Source organism: Ornithorhynchus anatinus, chromosome 8 (assembly GCF_004115215.2).
Source record: "Ornithorhynchus anatinus isolate Pmale09 chromosome 8, mOrnAna1.pri.v4, whole genome shotgun sequence".
NCBI classification, from domain to species: Eukaryota; Metazoa; Chordata; class Mammalia; order Monotremata; family Ornithorhynchidae; genus Ornithorhynchus; species Ornithorhynchus anatinus.
This window is the reverse complement of record NC_041735.1, coordinates 37,645,423-37,666,838: the sequence shown is the minus strand read 5'-3', so window position 1 is coordinate 37,666,838 and position 21,416 is coordinate 37,645,423. Positions and strand designations below refer to the sequence as shown.

General features: G+C 50.1%; 1 protein-coding gene and 1 long non-coding RNA gene across 2 annotated transcripts; one reads left to right on the top strand and one right to left on the bottom strand.

The window, feature by feature from the left end:
• Positions 1-590: 590 nt before the first annotated feature.
• Positions 591-1,146, bottom strand: LOC120638581. The gene is made up of 2 exons (XR_005660304.1): positions 948-1,146; positions 591-782 (listed from the first exon to the last, which is right to left on the bottom strand). It is a non-coding gene; the product is annotated as an uncharacterized LOC120638581 (long non-coding RNA).
• Positions 1,147-1,631: 485 nt separating this feature from the next.
• TMEM158 (transmembrane protein 158) lies at positions 1,632-4,665 on the top strand. The gene is made up of 2 exons (XM_029071396.2): positions 1,632-2,731; positions 2,855-4,665. The coding sequence occupies exons 1-2, from the start codon at positions 1,949-1,951 to the stop codon at positions 3,539-3,541; spliced, it is 1,470 nt and encodes a 489-aa protein (XP_028927229.1). The 5' UTR covers positions 1,632-1,948; the 3' UTR covers positions 3,542-4,665.
• Positions 4,666-21,416: the final 16,751 nt, after the last annotated feature.

Genomic DNA, 21,416 nt, shown 5'->3' with positions numbered 1-21,416 from the left:
GCCTTCGGTAAAATCAGGATCAATCATATTTATTGAGCACTTACTGTGTGCAGAGCACCGCACTAGGCATTTGGGAGGGTACAATATTACAAACACAGACATACCCTGCTCACAATGAGTTTACATTCTGGCCCCATGTGGGACAGGGACTGTGTCCCACCTGCTTAATTTGTATCTATCTAGCGCTTAAAACAGCATTTGCCACATAGTGAGTCCTGAACAAGTACCATTATTATTACTAGAGATCGAGCAGGTCTTTTGAGTTACCAGACAACATGGTTAGGGGATTCCCCACCTTCCACCCCAGCTGGAAAAGTGCAAAACGTTCATCTTAGTCCACCGGTGTCTGGGCACATGTCCCCTGAAATAGTCCACCTGCTAGTTCTTTTTTCTTCCTCCTCCCTCCAATTCCCACCTGTGGATCCCCTCTCCTTCTCCTCCTCCTCCACCATCACACACTCCCTCACCCTCAAGATTGGTGGGATGACAAGGCTGATAAAGGACTCCAGACGGCTTCAACACCTGTTTGCCGGGCAAACGATTGATTTAAAAAGGAGCGAGTGTGATAGACGGGATCACGACGAGAGGGATTAGAGAAGACTTTTTTAATATACATCCAATGTTAATATGATACAGTCAGAGGCTCTGGCAATCATCTTCGTGCTTTAATTTCTTACCCGGGGTTAATTGTCCTCCAGCGAGGGCTTGGTAGATGAATCATTAATGAAAGTGAGCTCCAAGCCGGTGAACTTTTCTCCCCGCCAGGTTTAGCCTGGATTGGGCTGGAGGAGAGAGGGTTTCCAGCCCTTTGGAATTCCCTGGTTGGGCTTCCTGAATTAAGGAAGCTTCTCCCAAGGAAAGGCCCCCGCCCGTCCCCTTGGCCCCCTCCTCCTCCTCGACGGTCCGGCCGTTTTCTTCAGCGTCTGTGGGGCTTTGTGGTTTCTCACCTCTCTCCCGGCTGGGAGGTGGACACTAGTTATTTGTACTGATGGGCCCGAGCTGGAAATTCGTTTTCAAAAAAAGGCCGGAATTGGTTGAAAGTCGTGGTCCTCGGAAGGCTCAGAAGGGTGGGTGGGCTGGATTTACCGGGCTCAGCTGTCCTGGAGAAACAGTTAGATGACAGACAAAGCCTTTGCCTCCACTTTAGTAAAATGAGGGGGTGGGTTGGGAGGGGGAGGCGTCTTTTCAGCCCCCTTTGCTCCCGCGAGGGAGGGGGGACGGAGAGGGGGAGGAGGAGGAGGGGGAGGAGGAGGAGAGGGAGGAGGAGGAGGAAAAGAAGGAGGGGGGGAGAGGGGGGAGAAGAAGAGGGGGAGAAAGAGCAGGAGGAGAAGAGGAGGAGGGGGAGAGGGAGAAGAGGAGGAGAGGGGGAAGAGGGAGAGGAGAAGGAGGAAGAAGAGGAGGGGGAGGAAGGGGAGGAGGAGGAATAGAAGGAGGAGGAGGAGGAAGGGGAGGAGGGAGAGCGGGGCGAAGAGGGAGAGGAGGAGGACCGGGGGGGGGGGGGAGGAAGAGCAGGAGGAGGAGGAGAGGGAGGAGAAGGGGAGGAAGAGGAGGAGGACGGGGAGGAGGGCGAGAGGGAGAGGAGGGCGAGAAGGGGAGGAGAAGGAAGAGGAGGGGGAGGAGGAGGAGGAGGAGAGAAGGAGGACGAGTGGGGGGGAGGGGGAGGAGGAGGCAGAGGCGTGCGGCCCCTCCGCTGTCACCCTTTCTCCAGCTCCTCCTGCTCCTCCTCCTGTGCTCCTCGCACCTCTCCCGGGCTGCTGGCTCTTCCCTCATTTTTCCTCGCGGCGCCGTCGGGATCGGGACCGGGACCGGGATCGGGACCGGGATCGGGATCGGGACCGGGACCGGGACCGGGATCGGGACCGAGATCGGGACCGGGACCGGTGTGTGGCCGGCGGGGGAGCCGGTCCGGGGGTGCCATGCCCCTCCCTGGGCGCCGTAGGTGACTGCCATGCTGCTGCTGCTGCCGGCGCTGCTGGCCGCCGCCTGGCCGCTGCCCCCGGCCCGGGGCGGGCGGGAAGGACCGGCCCGGACCCCGCACCCCCCGCACTCCCCGCACCCATCGCCCGGGGACACCCCCAGGGGGCCGGGGCCGGGCCCGGCCGGAGGAGCGGCCCGGAGCCCGCCCCCCACCCCCGCCTGGTCCCCGTCCTCGGACCCCGGCCCGGCCCGGGGGCTTCAGCCGGAGCGGGACCCCCGGCAGCAGCCGAAGCCCCCCGACCCCGTCCGGGGGCATCCGCAGACCCCCGACCCTCTCCAGCAGGAGGGGCGGCAGCAGCAGCCCCCCGACCCCGTCCGGGGGCATCTGCAGACCACCGACCCTCCCCAGCAGGAGCAGCAGCGGCCCCCTGACCGTCCCCAGCAGGAAGGACAGCAGCCCCCCGACCCTGCCCGGGGGCATGAGCAGCCCCCTGCCCCTGTCCGGGGGCATCAGCAGTCCCCCAACCCTCCCCAGCAGGTAGGGCAGCAGCCCCCCAACCCTGCCCGGGGGCATCAGCAGCTCTCTTACCCTCCCCAGCAGAAGGGGCAGCAGCCCCCCAACTCTGTCCGGGGGCATCAGCAGCCCCCCAGCCCTCCCCAGCAGGGAGGGCAGCAGCTCCCCGCCCGGGAGCATCAGCAGCCCCCCAGCCCTGCCCGGGGGCATCAGCAGCCCCCTCACCCTCCCCAGCAGGAGGGGCAGCAGCCCCCCAACTCTGCCCGGGGGCATCAGCCGCCGCCCAGCCCTCCCCAACAGGTAGGGCAGCAGCTCCCTGCCCGGGAGCATCAGCAGCCCCCCAGCCCTGCCCGGGGGCATCAGCAGCCCCCCTCCCCTCCCCAGCCTCAGGGTCCGGGTCCCCCGGAGGAGGAGGAGGAGGACAGGGGGGAGGAGGAGGAGGAGGAGGAGGAGGAGGAGGGCCCGCGGTGCAACATCAGCGTGCAGCGTCAGCTGGTGGGCTCGCTGCTGGTGCGGTGGAGCCGCTCCCTGGGCATCCCCTGCGACCTGCTGCTCTTCTCCACCGGCGGGCACGGCCGGGCCTTCCTGTCGGCCGCCTTCCACCGGGTGTCCCCGCCGCTGCTGGTGGAGCACCTGGGGCTGGCGGCGGGGGCCGGCCCGCAGGACCTGCGCCTCTGCGTGGGCTGCGGCCGGGCCCGGGGGCTGCGGCCGGGCCGGCGGCGGGGGCGGCGGGGGGCCCGGGGGCCCAGGGGGCCGGGGGACCCGCCCTGGCTGCAGGCCGAGCCCCTCGACTTCTGCTGCCTCGACTTCAGCCTGGAGGACCTGCAGGGGGAGGCGGGCTGGCGGCTCAACAGGAAGCCCATCGAGTCCACGCTGGTGGCCTGCTTCATGACCCTGGTCATCATCGTCTGGAGCGTGGCGGCCCTCATCTGGCCGGTGCCCATCATCGCCGGCTTCCTCCCCAACGGCATGGAGCAGCGCAGGACCGCCCCGGGCACGGCCAACGCCGGCCCGGGCACCGCCACCGCCGGCCCGGCCACGGCCACCGCCGCCGCCGCCGCCGCCGCCGCCGCCGCCGCCGCCGCAGCCGCCGTCACGTCTGCCAAGTAGCCCCCTCCTCGCCCCCCGGCACCGCTCCGCCCAGCCCCTGCCACCGGTCCTGGGACCCCTCCTTGGCGACCCCTCTCTCCTTCGTGACCTCCTTCGTGCCACCTGGCCTAGCCAGGTGCCGGGCCCCGGGCCCGCTCCCCAGCTCCAGCCAGCCGGTCCAGGGCCGGCGGGGTCACCGACGAGGCCGGAGGGCCCGGGGCCGAGGCGGGATTAGAACTCAGGTCTTTGTGACCACCCACACCCTCCTCCTGCAGCCCCGAGCCGGAGCTACTAGGCCGCGCTGCCCCTTGGTCTGCCCATCGTTTGTGTGTGTCTGTGTATATGTGTGTGGGTGAGTATGTGTGTGTGTGAGCCTGTGTAAGTGTGGGTGAGTGTGTGTGTGTGTGAGCCTGTGTAAGTGTGGGTGAGTGTGTGTGCCAGTGTGGGTGGGCGAGGGAACCCTGGGGAGGCTTCCCAGGCCAAAGCCCCGACAGGACCGGCCTCGCTCTTCTCCCCCCCGCACTGACTCCTGTCCCCCTTATTTCCGTCCTTCCTTAGACGGGGAGGAGGCCTTGGCCAACATCTGCAAGATATCTTTGGGGGCGCATTTTAAAAAAGGAAGGGGTGCCTTCCAGCCCGGACCGACCTTTGGGGTGGTCCGCAAAGTCGGGAGGGGGGGCATCGGGCCCATCCCGGGAATCCGTCCTTACACGTCCCAAGCTTCGAGAAGGCAATTGCCTCGCTGCTTGTCCCTCTTCCTCCGCCCCCGTGGGCCCAAGAAACAGCGCAGAAAACGACCAGATCCTGTGTATTTGTTTTCTATATTTAATAACCGTTTTAAACGAACGTTTTAGTAAAAACTACAACCACAAAAAGGGGGGGGGGGATAAAACCGCAGTTGTTGTAGTAAGATTAGCTATTTGTATCTGACCACAGTTGTCCTTACGGTTTTTTTTTTTAATTTATAAAATAGAGGGGAGGTAGGGGGGAGTTCTGTGGGCAGGGTTGAAAACGGATCTATTGTGACTGCTGACACTGGACTTTAATGACTCTTTTTCAAGTCTCTTTCCCTAGTCTTCTGGTGTGTATTTTCTTCTCGTAATCCTGTGGTTCTTGGCTTTTAATACAGACGTTTTCCTCTCAAAGCGCTCGTGGAGAATTTGTTTGTCCATTTTACTCCTGGAAAAGGCTAGGGATATCTTGCCTTGCAACCAAGGAATGACATCTCTGAAATAATCAAGACAAGCATCACAAAGAATGAGTCTGCCTCGATGATTCTGTTGGGAGAATCAAAGCTTTTTCTTAGCACGATTGATTTGACTCCCTCCTCTCCTTTCCTCACTCCCCTTTACACACCTTAGAGAGTCCGATTGTTTTTTGATTTATTTTATTGACATTTCTCTGTGAGTCTCCAGCCAAGTGCATTGTGCCAAAAGAATTCCAACACCCGTTCCGCTATCTGAGGGCTCTTTCTTTTTTCCTCCAGAAATGGCTGTTTTAATTGAATGCCACATGGTCGAACCTTAAGGAAGATTTTAATTAGTCATACCTCTACCAACTCTAATGGTCGCATTAAGCCAAACCACCTTCTTTTCCTATAATTACAAACGTTTGTGCTATATTTGCTACCGGTGGCTTTAGCACTTCTCTGTAGGTTCTTTCGGTTATTGAAACAGATGGAGCCGATCCTTATTGGTACACTTGATTCAAAGGGTATCCAGAAAAGCGTCTTTAAAATAATCTTAACACGACCTGGAAGTAGAGTGAAAACTTCCTTGGGTTGTTTTGATTTTGTTTTTTTGTTTGTTTTTAAATCCATATCTCCTTCTTTTTTTAATTCTTGTTTCAAACACCAGGGAGGGTTAAGAGAACCTGAATTAGCACGGCACTAGCTTATACCCGAGGGTCCCAGCAATAGCTGATCCAGGGACTCATTCAATCACTCATTCATTCAATCATATTTAACGAGCATTTACTACTTTGTGCCGAGCTAACTGACCAAAGCGCTCGGGAAAGTACGATAGAACAATAAACAGTGACATTCTCTGCCCACAACGAGCTTACAGTCTGGGCGGGGGTGAGGGGAGAGGCAGTCATCAATACAAATAAATACAATTACAGATACGTATATAAGTGCTGTGGGGGTGGGGGCGGGGTGGGGGGAGAGCAAAGGGAGTAAGTCAAGACGTCGCAGTAGGGAGTGGGAGAGGAGGAAAAACGGGGCTTTGTCAGGAAGGCCTTTTGGAGGAGATGTGCCTTCAATAAGGCTTTGAGGGGGCAGGGGTAGTCATTGTCTGTTGGATATGAGGAAGGAGGACGTACCAGGACCGGGCAGGATGTGGGCCAGGGGTCGGCGGTGAGACGGGGGAGATTGGAGGCACATTGAGAAGGTTAGCGGCACCAGAGGAGCAAAGTGTGCGGGCTGGGTTGTAGAAGGAGAGAAGTGAGGGGAGTTAGGAGGGGGCGGGGTGATTTAGTGCTTTAAAGCCAATGGTGAGGAGTTTTTGTTTCATACGGCGGTGGATGGGCAACCACTGGAGATTTTTGAGGTGGGGGTGACACGTCCTGAACGTTTTTGTGGGAATGTGATCCGGGCAACAGAGTGAAGTATGGACAGGAGTGGGGAGAGACAGGAGGTTGGGAGGTCAGCAAGGAGGCTGATGCAGCAGTCCAGGCGGGATAAGTGCTTGCATAAATGTGGTTAGCAGTTGGGATGGAGTGAAAGAGGTGGCTTTTAGCGATGTTGTGAAGTTGGGGCCGAAAGGATCGGTGACAGATTGAATATGGGGGTGGAATGACAGAGAGGACTCCCATCCTTGCGGGCAAGGAATGACCGTTCTCCTTCTGCCGTTCTTTCCCAAAGATTTAGTTCAGAGCACTGCCCCGCAGGAGGTGTTCAAAAAATACCGTTACTAGAACTACTGATTAGAGGACTCGTTGTGATGTGCACTGTGAGGCCCAGCCATAACAATTCCAAGATCCCCATCAGTATTTGGTGGTGAAGTTTTGCCTCACAGGTCATGCCACCTAAAGACCAAAACATTCACTGGGCCATTAGGGAGAGATGTGTTTGTCCATTCTGGCATAAGGGCCAAGAATAAGGGACATATATTGTATTCTCCCAAGCGTTTAGTACAGTGCTTTGCCCACAGTAAATACTGTTATTATTATATTGTGTTCTATTTCGTAATAATAATGATAATAAATGATCAGAGTGTCACAGCCTTTCTCGTACTAGGAAAATGATACAAATGCAGAATGCCCAGAACTTAGACTTGATAGTACTTACTAGAAGTTAAATATCCCTAATTATTCTGGTATTTAAGTGCTGCCTGTGTCAAGCACTGTTCTGAGCACTGTCTTAGATGCAAATGAATCTTGTCTGACACAGCCCCTGTCCCACAGGGGGCTCATGGTCCAAGTAGGAGGGAGAACAGGTGTTGAATCCCCGTTTTATGGATGAGGTAACTGAGGCCCAGAGAAGTTACAGTGAGTTGTCCAAGACGACACGGCAAGCAAGTGGTGGAGCAGAGATTAGAAGCCAGATCTCCTGACTCCCCATGCTCTTCCTAACTGGCTCACTACTTCTCATGTGCTCCATCGTTTAGCCCGGTCTTCTCTGTTCTCTGCCTTGTCTCTTGCCTTTCTTCTTGCCTCTCTTCTCCATCTCTCCTCTCCCCTTTCTATGTGAATTCTCTCATCCCATTTTCCTCCAGCCTCCTCCCCTGCTCCCGTTTTCTTAGGCTCTGTGTAACGCTATCCAAATCCCTTTATCTGTAGGAAAAAGTTTGGGATCGAAAAACATTGCATTGACCGTAAACCCTCAGCAGATCGGCCACAGCACTTGAGGGCCCGGTGAGGGGTAGGTTTGACATTAATCTCACTTGCGCACTTCTATAGGGACCCAGAGAGCTGCACGCTGCTTCTCGTCCTTTACTTTGGCTGCCAAGGAAACAGGAACAATTCTATAGATTCCTGACAACAGGCTCCTTTCTGAACTGCCAGCAGAGACTCCACAGGTAGGAGCTTTCTGTGTGGCTCCCCACTGCCTTAATGAGACTTTTGTTGCTATTCTCAGAGAGGCAGAACCTCCAGAGAGCAAGGCAAGGATTCGGTGATGTTGCTAATGTCTCACTTCTTCTGGGCACTGAATGTGCCCCCAAACAGACATTCACACACACCCCCACCCCCACACACAGCTAACACCCACTCAGATCCCCTCTGATGAGTGAGTTCTCACAGGAACTGCAGAAATTCTCTCAATTTGTAGTTTCCAGGACTTGACTGGCTGCCCCGCGGCTCGGTATCCGGGACAAATGGTGCCTCTTACTTTGCCCCTTCGGAGATGCTCTCAGAAGGCTTAGGGAAGCACCGTGACCTAGTGGAAAAAACATGGGTGTGGGACTCAGAGGACCTGGGTTCTAATCTCAGGTGTACCACTGACTTGCTGTGTGACCATGGGCAAGTTGCTTAACTTCTCTGTGCCTCAGTTACCTCATCTGTAAAATGGGGGTTCAATACCTGTTCTGTTTTTGGCACTACCACTGGTTTACTGTGTGACCATGGGCATGTCACTTAACTTCTCTGTGCCTGAGGGTCCTCAACTGTAAAATGGGGATTCAATCCCCATTCTCCCTCCTACTTAGACTGTGAGCCCCATGTGGGACAGGGACTGTGTCCGACCTGATTAACTTGTATCTCCCCCCAGTGCTTAGAACAGTGCTTGTCACATAGTAAATCCTTAACAAATACCATAATAATTAATTATTGTTATCATTATTTGACTGATTTTTAAATGGAGCACTCAGTGGCATTTGGTTTTTAGTCACTACATAATTCTGACTCTTTTAATCAATCAATCAATCAATCAAAAGTATTTATTGAGTGCTTACCATGTGCAGAGCACTGTATTCTGTGCTTGGGAGAGTACAATGCAACACTGTTGGTAGACACATTCCCTACCCATTAGGAGCTTGCTGTTTAGAGGAGGGAGGCAGACATTAATATAAACAATGTATGGATAGGTACATAAGTGGTGTGAGGCTGAAGGTGGAATGAATACCAAACTCTCCTAAGACCAACAGCTCCTCCAATGTTCTGTCCCATTTTTGCAGGTGGTTTCTGCCCCTCTCAAGTGCTAGGTTGAGCTAGCCAAAACAGTCTGATTTAGTAGTCAGTCAGACAATAGTATTTATTGTATCACACACCCACTGGTTGCAAAACATTAGGGCCACCAGAAAAAGAATAATCATATTTTGACCTTAAATGGCACTTTTATTTTTCCAAAGTGCTGTCCCATTAACTATTTCATTTGACTTCACATTATCTTCATGAGGTAGCGACAGGCAGGTATTAGTTTTTGGGGTTTTTTTGTTAATGGCTGAGAAAACAGGCACAGAAACCCAAGGTCACACAGCAAATCAGAGGAAAAGCCAGGACTGACAGCCTAGCCTCCGTCCTCCAGCTGTTCTCGCTCTCCATTAGACTACCAGAGTCTTTCCCCTCAACTTTCAATTTCAAGGGGGAACCAAGAGCAATCAATCGGTTGATAGTATTTATTGAACACTTATTCTGTGCAAAAATAGAACATAGAGGAGCTGTTGGTCTTAAAAGCATTTGGGATTTAATCCACCCTCAGCCCCACAGCACTTATGTATATAACCATACATTATTTATTTATTTATTTAATGTCTTCCTCCTCTAAAATGTAAGCTCCGTGTGGGCGGGGAACATGTCTACCAACTCTGTTGTACTGCATTCTCCCAAATGTTTACTGCAGTGTTTTTCTTTACTTGTTTTTCCCGGCTCTGCCTCTTGGCAGCTGTGTGACTGTGGGCAAGTCACTTCACTTCTCTGTGCCTCAGTTCCCTCATCTGTAAAATGGGGATTAACTGTGAGCCTCACGTGGGACAACCTGATTACCCTGTATCTCCCCCAGCGCTTAGAACAGTGCTCGGCACATAGTAAGCGCTTAACAAATACCAACATTATTACTTAGTAATGTGTGCAGAGCACCGTGCTTGGAAAAGTACAATGCAACAGAGTAGGTAGACACATTCTATGCCCACAGGGAGTTTATTGTCTAAATGAAACATACCGTATTGTTCAGGTAAGGCAAGAAATGCATCTATCTTGTTATAAGGGGATATCAAACACCCAATAACCAAATGAGAGTGTTTTCCTCCCTCACTGCTCCCAGAACACCTCTCTTCCATCCAAGCAACACTTTCCTCTGCCTCCTCCTTCCTCCCTCTCATCACTCCCAATCTGGTATCTGATTCTGGCCCACCCTGTCCACCCAGTTCCCATCCCGGCCTCTCTTTTCCTTTCACGGGGCTCCCAGATGTCTTTCATTGCTGGATGCTCATCTTAGGAGCCAGTAGTCTGGACCCTAGGCATGCCCCTGTCCCTCCCACAGGGCAGCGGAGGCTTCTGACTTCAGGAACTTCAGGACCTTCTGACTTCAAAAAAGCCCATGGTCAGTGGTGGCACCGAGCCAAAACCACCTGAGCTCCTGGGGTCTGAGGGCATTCAGTGGATACGACCTTCCCTCATCTTCCCACCCATTTCTCCACCCCCTAATGAGGAGGACTGTCCTGCATCCCCTGATGGGGCGGAGGGAGGGGGTCACCCGTGGCAGCGCAAATATTGCCCTGTTATCCCACCCTCAGCAGAGCAGGGCAGACAGGCCCCCTGCCTATTTATTAAGCCTCCACACCTCTGTTTCCTCCCTTCCTTCCCCCACATTCATACTGGGCTCTTCTAGCAATCTTTAGGTATTGCATCAGTTCCCCGCTGGCTTGAAAATGGGGTTGTCTGCTGTATGGCCTTGGGCAAGTCACTGAACTTGGGCAGTTACCTCATCTGTAAAATGGGGCCCCATGTGGGACAGGGACTGTGTCCAACCTGACAACCTTGTATCTACCCCCAGGGCTTCGTACAGTACCTGGTACATAGTAAGCACTTAAAAAATAAAATTACGAAAAAGTCAGAAGCAGAGGTGGGTGGAGGTGGAGGCAGGGCCAGCTGCCCCAGGATCGGGGAGCTCATCCTATCCCTTGGCTTTAATACCCTTCTGATGTGGAAAAAGTCCAAATCTACTTTACCAACCCAACCTCTCACCTTTATAATCTGATGTTTCCTGATGCCTCTAGAACATCTCCATAAAGATGTTCTCCTGGAACCTTAAGCTCACTGTGTCTAAAACTAAACTCCTTATTCTCCCTCCCCAAACTTCTCCTCCCATTAACTTTCCCATCACAGTTGTCAACACCATTGTCCCCCGCCTCCGAAACTTACAGCCTGAGAATTATTCTTGACTTCTCCCTCTCTTTCAGCCTCCCGATTCCAATTGGTTGCTAATCCTACCAATTTTTCCTCTGCAACATGCTTAGGATCCATCCCTACCTCTTTCTCGGAGTGGCCACCGCACTGATCTGGGCAATTGTCGTAGCCTGGCTTGACTACTGCATCAGCACCCTCATCGGCCTCCATCTCTCCCCTGTTCGGCTCTTACTTCACTCCGCTGCCCAAATCACTGTTCTAAAGCATTATTTGCTATGTGTCCTTGGGCAAGTCACTTAACTTCTCTGTGCCTCAGTTTCCTCAACTGTAAAATGTAGATTCAATACTTGTTCTCCCTCCTACTTAAACTGTGAGTCCCATGTGGGATAGGGACTGTGTCCAACCTGATTAACTTGTACCTACCCCACTCTCCCTGCTCCTCAAAAACCATGCAGAGGCAACATGGCTTAGTGGAAAGAGCACAGATCTGGAAGTCAGACAGAGTGCCGGGGGCTTAATCCTGGCTCTGCCACTTCTCTGCTGTGTAAATCTGAGCAAATCACTTAACTTCTCTGGGCCTCAGCTACCTCATCTGTAAAGTGGAGATTAAAGCCTACTCCCTCCTACCAAGACTGTGAGCCCCATGAGGGACAGGGACTATGTCAGGTTGGACATACATCAACCCCAGTGCCAAGTTCAGTGCTTGATACATATTAAGCACTTAACTATAATAATACTGATAATAATAATAATAATAGTGATTCCTCTAAAGTTCGTCATTTTTTTCCTCATCAAGCAGAAAGTGCTAACCATTAACTTCTAAGGTGCTCAATCAGCTCTTTCTCTCCTGCTTAAATTCATTTCTCTCCCATTCTCCTTCAGCTCACATTTTTCATTCCCTTCAAGCTGACCTACTCACTGGACCTCATTCTCATCTCTCCATCGACTTCTTGCTCGTGGCCTCTCTCCCTCTTCATATTAGACAAACCACAGCTCTTCCCATCTTCAAAACCCTTCTGAATTGCAACTCCTCCAGGAAGTATTTCACCTACTAATTTACCTTCCCATTCCCTGGATTATATCCCCACAATCACCACTTCAGCTCTTCTGCATCAATTTCTCTCTTCCATATTCAAAACCACCCATAGCACTTCTGTACATATTGACTTACCCTACTTCATTTAAGTTCTTCTTATTCACATATCCATGTTCCCTTTCTTTTTCTACCTGTCTAAATTAAAGAAGCAGCAGGGCTTAATGGATAGAGTTTATGGACCTGATTTCTAATCCCGGTTCTGCCACATGCCTGCTGTTTGACTTTGGGCGAGTCACTTCACTTCTCTGGCCCTCAATTACCTCATCTGTAAAATGGGCATTGAGAGTGTGAGCCCCATGTGGGACAAGGACTGTGTCCAACCTGATTAACTTGTATCTACCCCAGTGCTTAGAACAGTGCTTTGCACATAGTAAATGCTTAACAAGTACCATTATTATTTGGAAGTACAGAGGCAGTATGGTCCACTTATGTACATATCAGTAATCTATTTACTTATATGTCTGTCTCACCCTCTAGACTATAAACTTGTTGTGAGCAGGGAACGTGTCTACCAACTCTGTTTCTATTGTGCTCTCCCAAGTGCTCAGTATAGTGCTCCGCCCACAGTAAGCACTCAGTAACTAGAAAATCAGGTTGGACACAGTCCCCTGTTCCACATGGGGCGCACAGTCTTACTTCCCATTTTTCAGATGAGGTAACTGAGGTCCAGAGAAGTGAAGTGACTTGCCCAAGGTCATGCAGCAGACAAGTGGCGGAACCAGGATTAGAACCCACATCCTCTGACTCCCAAGCCTGTGCTCTTGCCACTAGGTCACGCTGCTTCCTGCTCCATGGCCACCCCTGACTTGTCCCCACTTCCCTCTCATGGGCTACTGTGGAAGCAGAAAGAGAGGAACGGGGAACCTTCAGGTCAGTTCCACCTCCTGGGCTCACAGGACATTGTCTGGGTTCAGGTCTCAAGGGTGTCGCAGCCCCTCCGCTTCTGACCCTGGACAGCCCTCCCATCCGACGTGGCTACCGGCACCATGGGCTCCCCCATCATTTGTCATACTGGACACTCCTTTGACGACCCAAAAGTAACAAACATATGTTTGGTTACCGACGAAACACAGGCCACGCAATGGAACATGATGAAGTCACACGAAATCTTTTGGAGAAATCCTCAGACCCTTAGAGTGCATTGTGGAGTTGGGGAGGGCCGACTGGACGACAAAGACATGGGTCTCCCGGCCCCTTCTCTCTCTATATAGCCTTTGTGCTCCCTTTCCAGGTAATAATAACAATAATAATAATGATATTTGTTAAGCGCTTAACTATGTGCCAGGCACTGTATTAAGCGCTGGGGTGTATACAAGCAGATCAGGTTTGGATGCAGTCCCTGTCCCACATGGGGCTCACAGTCTCAATCCCCATTTTACAGATGAGGTAACTGAGGCCCAGAGAAGCAAAGTGACTTGCCCGAGATCACACAGTCGACAAGTGGTGGAGCCAGGATTAGAACCCATGACCTTCTGACTCCCAGGCCCGTGCTCTATTCACTATACCATGCTGCTTCTCAGGGCTCTAAGCCACGAGCGGTACTTCTGAGCTACAGGACACAGTGGACAGAGCCAAGGTGGAGATAAGTTCAGCGAGCAGAATTTAAATTCAGGACATATAGCAATCAAGAGCACTGAACAGGGGACAGCATAACTGAATAAAACTAGCAGAATAAGACTAGCCTGTTGGCCACCCTATTCCTCAAAGAGCAGCAACATGGCACCTGGAAGGTTTGGTGAGGGATGCCGTCAGAATGGAGAACAAGCCTACAGGCTGCTCTCCTGCCTTCTTGCCCCCCCTCCCACCTCTGTGACAGCGATGAAAAGGGTCAGGCCCCAGCTCTCACCTCAGAACCCAGACAAGCAACTCATGGAGCAAGTTACCGAGGGCCAACAAGTGCTCGGGGTAGAGGGAGTGGGGTGTGAATTTGGGTATCCCACCCCTGTCCAATCGATCAATCAATCAATGCTATTTATAGAGTGCTTACTGTGTGCACAGAACTCTACTCAGTGACTGAGAGAAAATAATTCAATAGAGTTGGTAATCATGATCCCTGGCCTCAAGGAGCTTATGCCCTCTACAAAGTAGCCAGAGGCAAGTCTCACGGTCTTCAGCAAATTAGGGGCTGTGCCAGGGAAGCTCTTGGAAGTTCATTCATTCAATCGTATTTACTGAGGGGGTCACGTGAAGATAATGGACACTCCTTTGTTGACCCAAAAATAACAACATATGTTTGGTTACCGACGAAACACAGGCCACAAAATGGAATGTGATGAAATCACACGAAATCTTTTGGAGATTAGAGTGCATCTTACTGCATGCACAGCACTGTATTAAGCACTTGGAAGAGTATAATACAACAATAAACAGGCAAATTCCCTGGCCACAGTGAGAAGTTAAACTCAACACATCATTTTGTTGATGTAACTGTTAAGGAACTTCTCTGTGCTGCCTAGAATTGTTCTAAGCACCTGGGAATATACAAAACACATATAAATTGGAGGCAGTCCCCATCCAAAGGGAGCTCACATCCTAGAAAAGGAAAGAGCTAAAGTTTTCCCTTCCCTTTTCCCATCCTCAGGAGAGTAGCAGTAAAGTTCATGTATTGCACTGTTTTTTGCTAAGGAAAGAAGAGGAAGATAGAGGGGAGATATGATATTCAGCATACATTGGGAAAAAATGTACTACTTTTTTATTATTAAAGTGTTATTAAAGTGTTAAATCATACCATCCCAGGCAAACATGACTACCACCCTCACCTCTCCACCTAAGGAAATGAGGAGGAAAAAGGAAGCCAAATATGTGTGTTCTTTCTGCTAGTCTGATATACTTTTTTTTTTCCCTGGGCTAGTAAGCCCAAGGTATTTTCAAGGGTGCTTTTAATGAGCATTATTTTAGGGACATTTTAGCAACATCAATATTGTTCACGGCTTAGACAAGCAACCCTGTCTAAACCACTAGTTCAAGCCAGGTGATAATAACAGTAGCACTTCTTAAATGTTTTGCAGGCGCCGGGTACTGTTCTAAGGGCAGGGGCAGATACAAGATAGTCAGTCAGACACAGTCCCTGCCCCTCATGGGGCTCCCAATCTAAATGGAAGGGAGAACAGATATTGAATCCCCATTTTACAGATAAAGAAACTGAGGCACAAGAAGTGAACTGACTTGCCCAAAGTCACACATCAGGCAAGTGGGGGAGCTGGGACTAGAATCCTCTGACTCCCAGGCCTGTGCTTCTTCCAAAGTAATAGTTTTATCATAATCACGGTATTTTTAAGCACTTGATACAATGCTCTGCACACAGTAAATGTTCAACAAATGTAAATCAATCAGTGGTGTTTATTAAGCACTTACTGAGTTAGTGATTTTTCAGCTGTTACCCTATGCTTAAGTAATGGGTAGTTACAAGGAAGTTGCACAGTAATTAGGTTAGATTCAAATAGTAAGGATTACTACTTTAGAGTGTAAAGTAGTTTGAGATTCTGTCATATTATATTCGCCCAAGCTCATAGTACAGTGATCTGCACAGAGTAAGTGCTCAATAAATACAATTGATTGATTGATTGAGGGCTGGTAGTTGGGTTTTTTTTAATTGCAAGTCTGGCCTAATAAGGGAAACAGGGAATGAAACAGAAAGGGTCACCAGCATCCTGTTCTAGATGAATAATGGGTTGGCTAGGCTTTTCCCAAAGGCTTCACGCAGAAGCCTTTGGCTCAGATGGGACAGTGATCTAGAATTTCTGTTTCCTTGGCCCTCTTATGAGCTAAGCATATTTTATTTGTAGGGAGGATTTCATTGACTGGAATTAAATTCTATTTTCCGTTCTTGACTGATTATCTTGCTCTAAGCTTCTGGACTTTACCCTGATGTACTTGCTGGTGTTGCTAAGTAACCTGAAGTTGCTAAACTGGAAATATTCAGGCACCTCTTTTTTGGAAAGGAGGATGAGGAGGCAAGATAGGAGAAGGGAAAGCAGTCCGAGGAGGAGGAGGAGGGCAATGATGTGTGGTGAAGAAAAAAGGCCAAAACATAACTGAAGTCATCTTGTTAAAGAGTAAGATGAGGATTTCTTTTCTCATTGGAAAAGAAACCGCAGTTAATAGAAGAGCGGCACTAGCAAATAAGGTATGCGTAGGAAAGCAATTTGAGCAGTAGAAACTGTAGGACAAAAGGGCTGAAAAGAAAATAATAGAGGAAGCATCTGTGGGGCACAGAAAATCAGAGGCTAAGAGCAGACGGCCATTAGAGGTCACCGAAAACACTGCCTTCTGAAGATCTGTGGAATTATGTATATTTTGAAATGACAAAGGATTTGGGTATATGAGAAAACCTACAAACTCTTCCATTCCAAGTTTATCATCCCCAGAGATACACAGAAACCAGAGGAAACTTTCCATTCTCCTTGCGGAAATCTCACTGCCTCTTCTTTCCACAATTGCAGATGAGATAGAGTGCAATTCAACTTTAGAAGATGAAAATCCTGATTCATCTTCTGAAGTCACAACTACCCTGTTGCCCCGACACTGCTATCTGAGCTTATTTGATGCTTCCTTGTACTAAAACCAATTCTGAGATTCAATCAGTTGGGGATGGATATTGTTATTGTGGCATGCTATGTAGACAGCAATCACAATTTAGGATGATCTCTGGGCTCTGAGACCTTGAAAACTGATTTATCTCCTAAAGCCACAGCCCCAATGCGATCCTATTTTTACGATCCATGAATGGGCTGAGGATCAAGAAGCAAAACTCAACTTTGTCCTTTCGGGATAAGTGAATTGGTGTAATTGTCTAGATCAGGGCAGGCTGGTACAGTGAGTTGGGCCAGGAAGGCCTGAGCTTTATCTTTTCTCCATCCAAAGAAATGAGCCTGGTCGACTCATTCCACTGAAGTCCACTGAAGTCAGGCAGGGTACCGACTCCTCTGTAATTTAGCCACCAGGAAATGTGCTCTCCTTTCTCTTAGAAGGGAAGGTAGTCCAGAGAGGAGTCATATTTTTGGTTGGCAGATGAATTGTGGGAAAAGAGGGTAAGGTGCATCCTAGGTATCAAATTTTCATGTGGAAGGAGGGAGCAAAAATGAGGCAGGAATTTAGTGGGGAGGAGGACCAGGAGGGGACAGCTTCAAAGCTCTTACAGGTCAAAAAGCCACCGTAGGGGGGTCTTTTCTGCCCTGATGGGGTACTCTCAGGGACCTGGGATTTGCAAGACTGGGAGTCCAACTCTGTCAGCCGTGGCGACCGTCATGTCCCGCCCCAGCGGAGTGGGTGCTTGTGAGGTGCATGGCTATTACCAAAGGGTGTGAGACTGAGAAGTTAATGTTGCAATTCTGGAAATGAGAGACATGTACAGATTGCAGAATATCTTAAACTCCATGTGTTTGGGTGGCATACAAGTTGTTTAAAGCAGTTAGGTGAATCACAGGGGGCATTTGAGAAGGGTGCCCAAATGTCTCTCTGCCCACACACACACACACAGAACCATTTCCTGTCCCTCTCCTCCCACCTCCCCCTCCCACCCCCTCCTCAAACCTTCTGGGTGGAAGGAAGAGGAGATCATTGAACCAACTCCTCCCCTCCCATCCTAAGCCTCTTGTCTCCTTCTGCTTTAAGGAACCAAAAGGGCGCTGCTTACATCAGAACTGAAGTGGTAGCTTAGTCAATCAGGGAAACCCGAGTATGTAGGGCTAATACTGAATTCCGCTAATATTGAGTTCCCTTCTGGCAAAGTGTAAACCATAAAGATACCAAAATCAGAATCTTTGAAGCTGAATTTCAAAAGTCAAACATCTATAGGAGGTTTAAGTCGCGGCTCCAGGAAACTTTCCCAGCAGCTTCTCAGCTTCGTGGACACACAGAAAAGGTTGCATGTAAATTACAGGGAAGCTGGAACTCTATTTAAAATCGCTGTGATCTGGCATGTTTCAGTGAATCTAATTCCCTATCCCTACCTCCCCACCACCCCGACTCAGCTTAAAAATTACCCTTCTCCGTTAGGTACCCTGGAACCTGAGAGCCATAGTCACACTCTCCTGATATTTGTTTTTGTCCTTTTCTCTCCCCCTCCCAATTGTGCTTGGCAGATTTTCCTGCCGGAGTTCACAGTTGTGATTTATTTAGGAAATCCTGTAACACATTAGCTCAGCAGCCAGGACTGCTACTGCCAAGACAATCCCCCTCAGGCCCAGGCACAGTACATACACAAATGGTGGCTGCTCTGAGCCTCTGTGAATTGTCATCTTGGTTTTGAATACCTAAGTTAGGCCGTGAATAAGATACACACCCCTTGTCAAGTTTCCACGCTGTCGGGGGCTTCGTTCACTGAGAGGACAAAGGAGGGGGTGCATCGCACCCCAAATATCACTAGCCTTTGCTGTTCTACAGGGGCCCCCTCAAGCACTACGTTCTCCACCAGAGCTGCCTTCCAGACATGGCTCCAGGGGGCTTTAAAGACATGATCATGAAGGGAATTAGGGGAATGAAAACTGAAGAAATTTTTCCAGTCAGGATGCTAGTCAGCCAGCATGTCATTGGCGAATGGGAGATAGAAAGAGGGACAGAGAAAGTATCAAAGCGCACAACCCAGGAGAAAGTAGTGAACCCTGCTGAAGAGGCAACTGCACTCCCAGGAATATGGATTATACCAGCCAGATTCTCGGGCAGTTGGAGCTGTCTTTCCCTCCTTACCCTAGCAAGCAGAGAAGTAAGGACAAATGAGTGGATGAAGATGTATCTCCCTGCTTCCCCCACCTGGGGATGGGGATAACAATACCTGCCGCTTCAATGCCCCGGGTAGCAGTGAGAAATGTCAGAGGATAGTGAGTCAGACTCAGCAAACCCAGGTCACCCTAGCCGCCAGGCCTGACTCAGCTTCTCCAGCTGCATTACAGAAATAATAATGTGGGTATTTGTTAAGCGCTTACTATGTGCAGAGCACTGTTCTAAGTGCTGGGTAGATACAGGGTAATCAGGTTGTCCCACGTGGGACTCACAGTCTTCATCCCCATATGGCAGATGAGGTAACTGAGGCCCAGAGAAGTTAAGTGACTTGCCCACAGTCACACAGCTGACAAGTGGCAGAGTTGGAATTCGAACTCGTGACCTCCGACTCCCAAGCCCGGGCTCTTACCACTGAGCCACGCTTCTTCCCAATGAGCCTGACCTGCTGACCAGACCCAACTGGACTCATGAGGGAGCTAAAAACGAAGTGGTCTTGGTGGACCAAATTATTTATATTAACGTCTATCTTCCATTCTGAACTGGGCAGGGAGCGAAGTCATTCATTTATTCTTTCTTTCAATCGTTTTTACTGAGCGCTTACTGTGTGCAGAGCACTGTACTAAGCGCTTGGAATGTACAATTCAGCAACAGATAGAGACAATCTCTACCCAAACAATGGGCTCGCAGTCTAAAAGGGGGAGACAGACAACAAAACAAAACAAGTAGTCAGGCATCAATACCATCAAGATAAATAGAATCATCTATCAACTCTGTTGTATTGTACTCTCCCAAGTGCTTAATACAGTTCTCTGCGCACAGTAAGTGCTCAATAAATTCCATTGATGATGACGATAATGATGCTGATGATGGCGATCCTAGTGCCTAAGTCCATTCCGCCTCTATTCACCCCAGGGTCCAAGCTAACTCCCTGTTATCATTCCGACCCCATTTGTGTCCCAGTGGATAGAGCACGGACCTGGGAGTCAAAGGACCAGGGTTCTAATTTGCCACTTGCCTGCTGTGTGACCTTGGAGAAGTCACTTAACTTCCTTGTGCCTCAGTTTCTGCATCTGTAAAAGTGGGGATTTAATATCTGTTCTCCATCTTACTCAGAGTGGGAGAGTCCTATGTGGGAGAGGGTCTGTGTCCTATCTGACTGTATTATATCAGTCCCAGCACTTAGTACGTGCTTCCGAACATAGGAAGCATTTAACAAATACAATTATTATTATTTTGAATTCATGCCGATCTTGCATCAATTCACCATCAGGTAGTAACTTGGGTTGAAAAATATTTTGAAAAGCCAAACGCTCACATTCCAGTCAGTCATTCAACTGTCAGTCAGAAGACAGAGCACAGGGCCATTTACCAGGTCCCAGCTCCTCCTCCTCCTTCTCCTCCCGGGTAACTTCCAACCCGACAACAAATGAGGACTTCATTTTATGGTATTTGCTAAGTGCTTACTAAATGCCAGGCACTGTACTAAACGCTGGGGGAGATACAAGCTAACTAGCTTGGACACAATCCCTGTTCCACATTGGGGCTCACAATCTTAATCGCCATTTTACAGATGAGGTAACTGAGAGACAGAGAAGTGAAGTGGTCATACAGCAAACAAGTGACGAAGCGGGGATGAGAACCCATGACCTTCTGACTCTCAGGCCGTGCTCTATCCACTAGGAAACACTGCTTCTCTATGCCAGAGAGATCCAGGGAGGTCTCGGACTCCCGTCAGTTCTCTTTGCTGGGAGAAAGACTGAGAGTAGAGGGAAAAGAAATGAAAAGCAACAAGCAACCTAATGGTGCAGGCAGATAGTTGGGTTAGGTTGGATAGATCACTAGCCTCCACAGTCGCCACTGCCAGAGGGCTCCTACCCTCCCACCTTCTTCCCATTGCCTTTTCCATAGCCCCCCACCTTGCCCCAGGGGGTCCTGTCATCAGAAGCCCACCACTGCTATACACCTTCTTTGGTGAAGGCACAATGCCGGGGCCCTGCAGCCTACCAAAGAAGCTACCCCGCAAAAAGGCCCCTGGACCCCCCACCCTGCCCATAGGGATTTGTGACTTCCTTCAGGGGCTCCAATCGGTCAGCTCAGAGGGGAGGCAGCAGGGTCACCCTTCTTCATGCTAAGCTTTGGGAATGGGACAGAAATCTTCTGGAGGAGGTGCTACAGAGGGCCCCGTTCAAACTCTGATCTTCGCTGAACTCTGTCCACTGCATTAGATTTCCCTGTTTGCTTCCCGCTCTCCCTCCGCAGAACCTGTGCTCCAGGCAGACTAAGCCCACTGTACTCTGCCAGGGATGCTCCAATTCTTGATTTTATGAACTGGTTATGGTCTCCTGGATTTGGGTCTCTCCCTTCAGAGTCATTGGTTTCTGGCCTGTCAACCATCCCAACTGATAATATTAATTGTGATACGTGTTAAGTGCTTATTGTGTGCCAAGCACTGTATGAAGCACGGGGGTGGTTACAAGATAATCAGGCTGGACACAGTTCCGGTCCTACATAGAGGGAGTGAAGATAGGCTTTGAATCCCCATCTCGCAGGTGAGGAAACTGAGGCACAGAAAAGTTGAGAAGTTAAGTGACTCACCCAAGTTCAGACAGAAGACAAATGGTGGAATTGAGAATAGAACCCAGGTCCTTTGACTCTCAGGCCCATTCTCTTGCAACTAGACCATGCTGCTTCTCAACTAATGAATTAATTAACCCAGTCAGTCCAACCTTATCCATATCTACCTACTGCTCTGGCTAAAGCTCGAAGCACGGACTTCAACAGAGCAATTGTTCTACA

Bases quoted from the DNA above. Each gene is read 5' to 3' on its own strand.
- TMEM158 (XM_029071396.2), top strand. From the start codon at position 1,949: ATGCTGCTGCTGCTGCCGGCGCTGCTGGCCGCCGCCTGGCCGCTGCCC. The intron at 2,732-2,854 runs GTAGGGCAGCAG...GAGGAGGAGGAC, and splicing joins CGCCCAGCCCTCCCCAACAG to AGGGGGGAGGAGGAGGAGGA.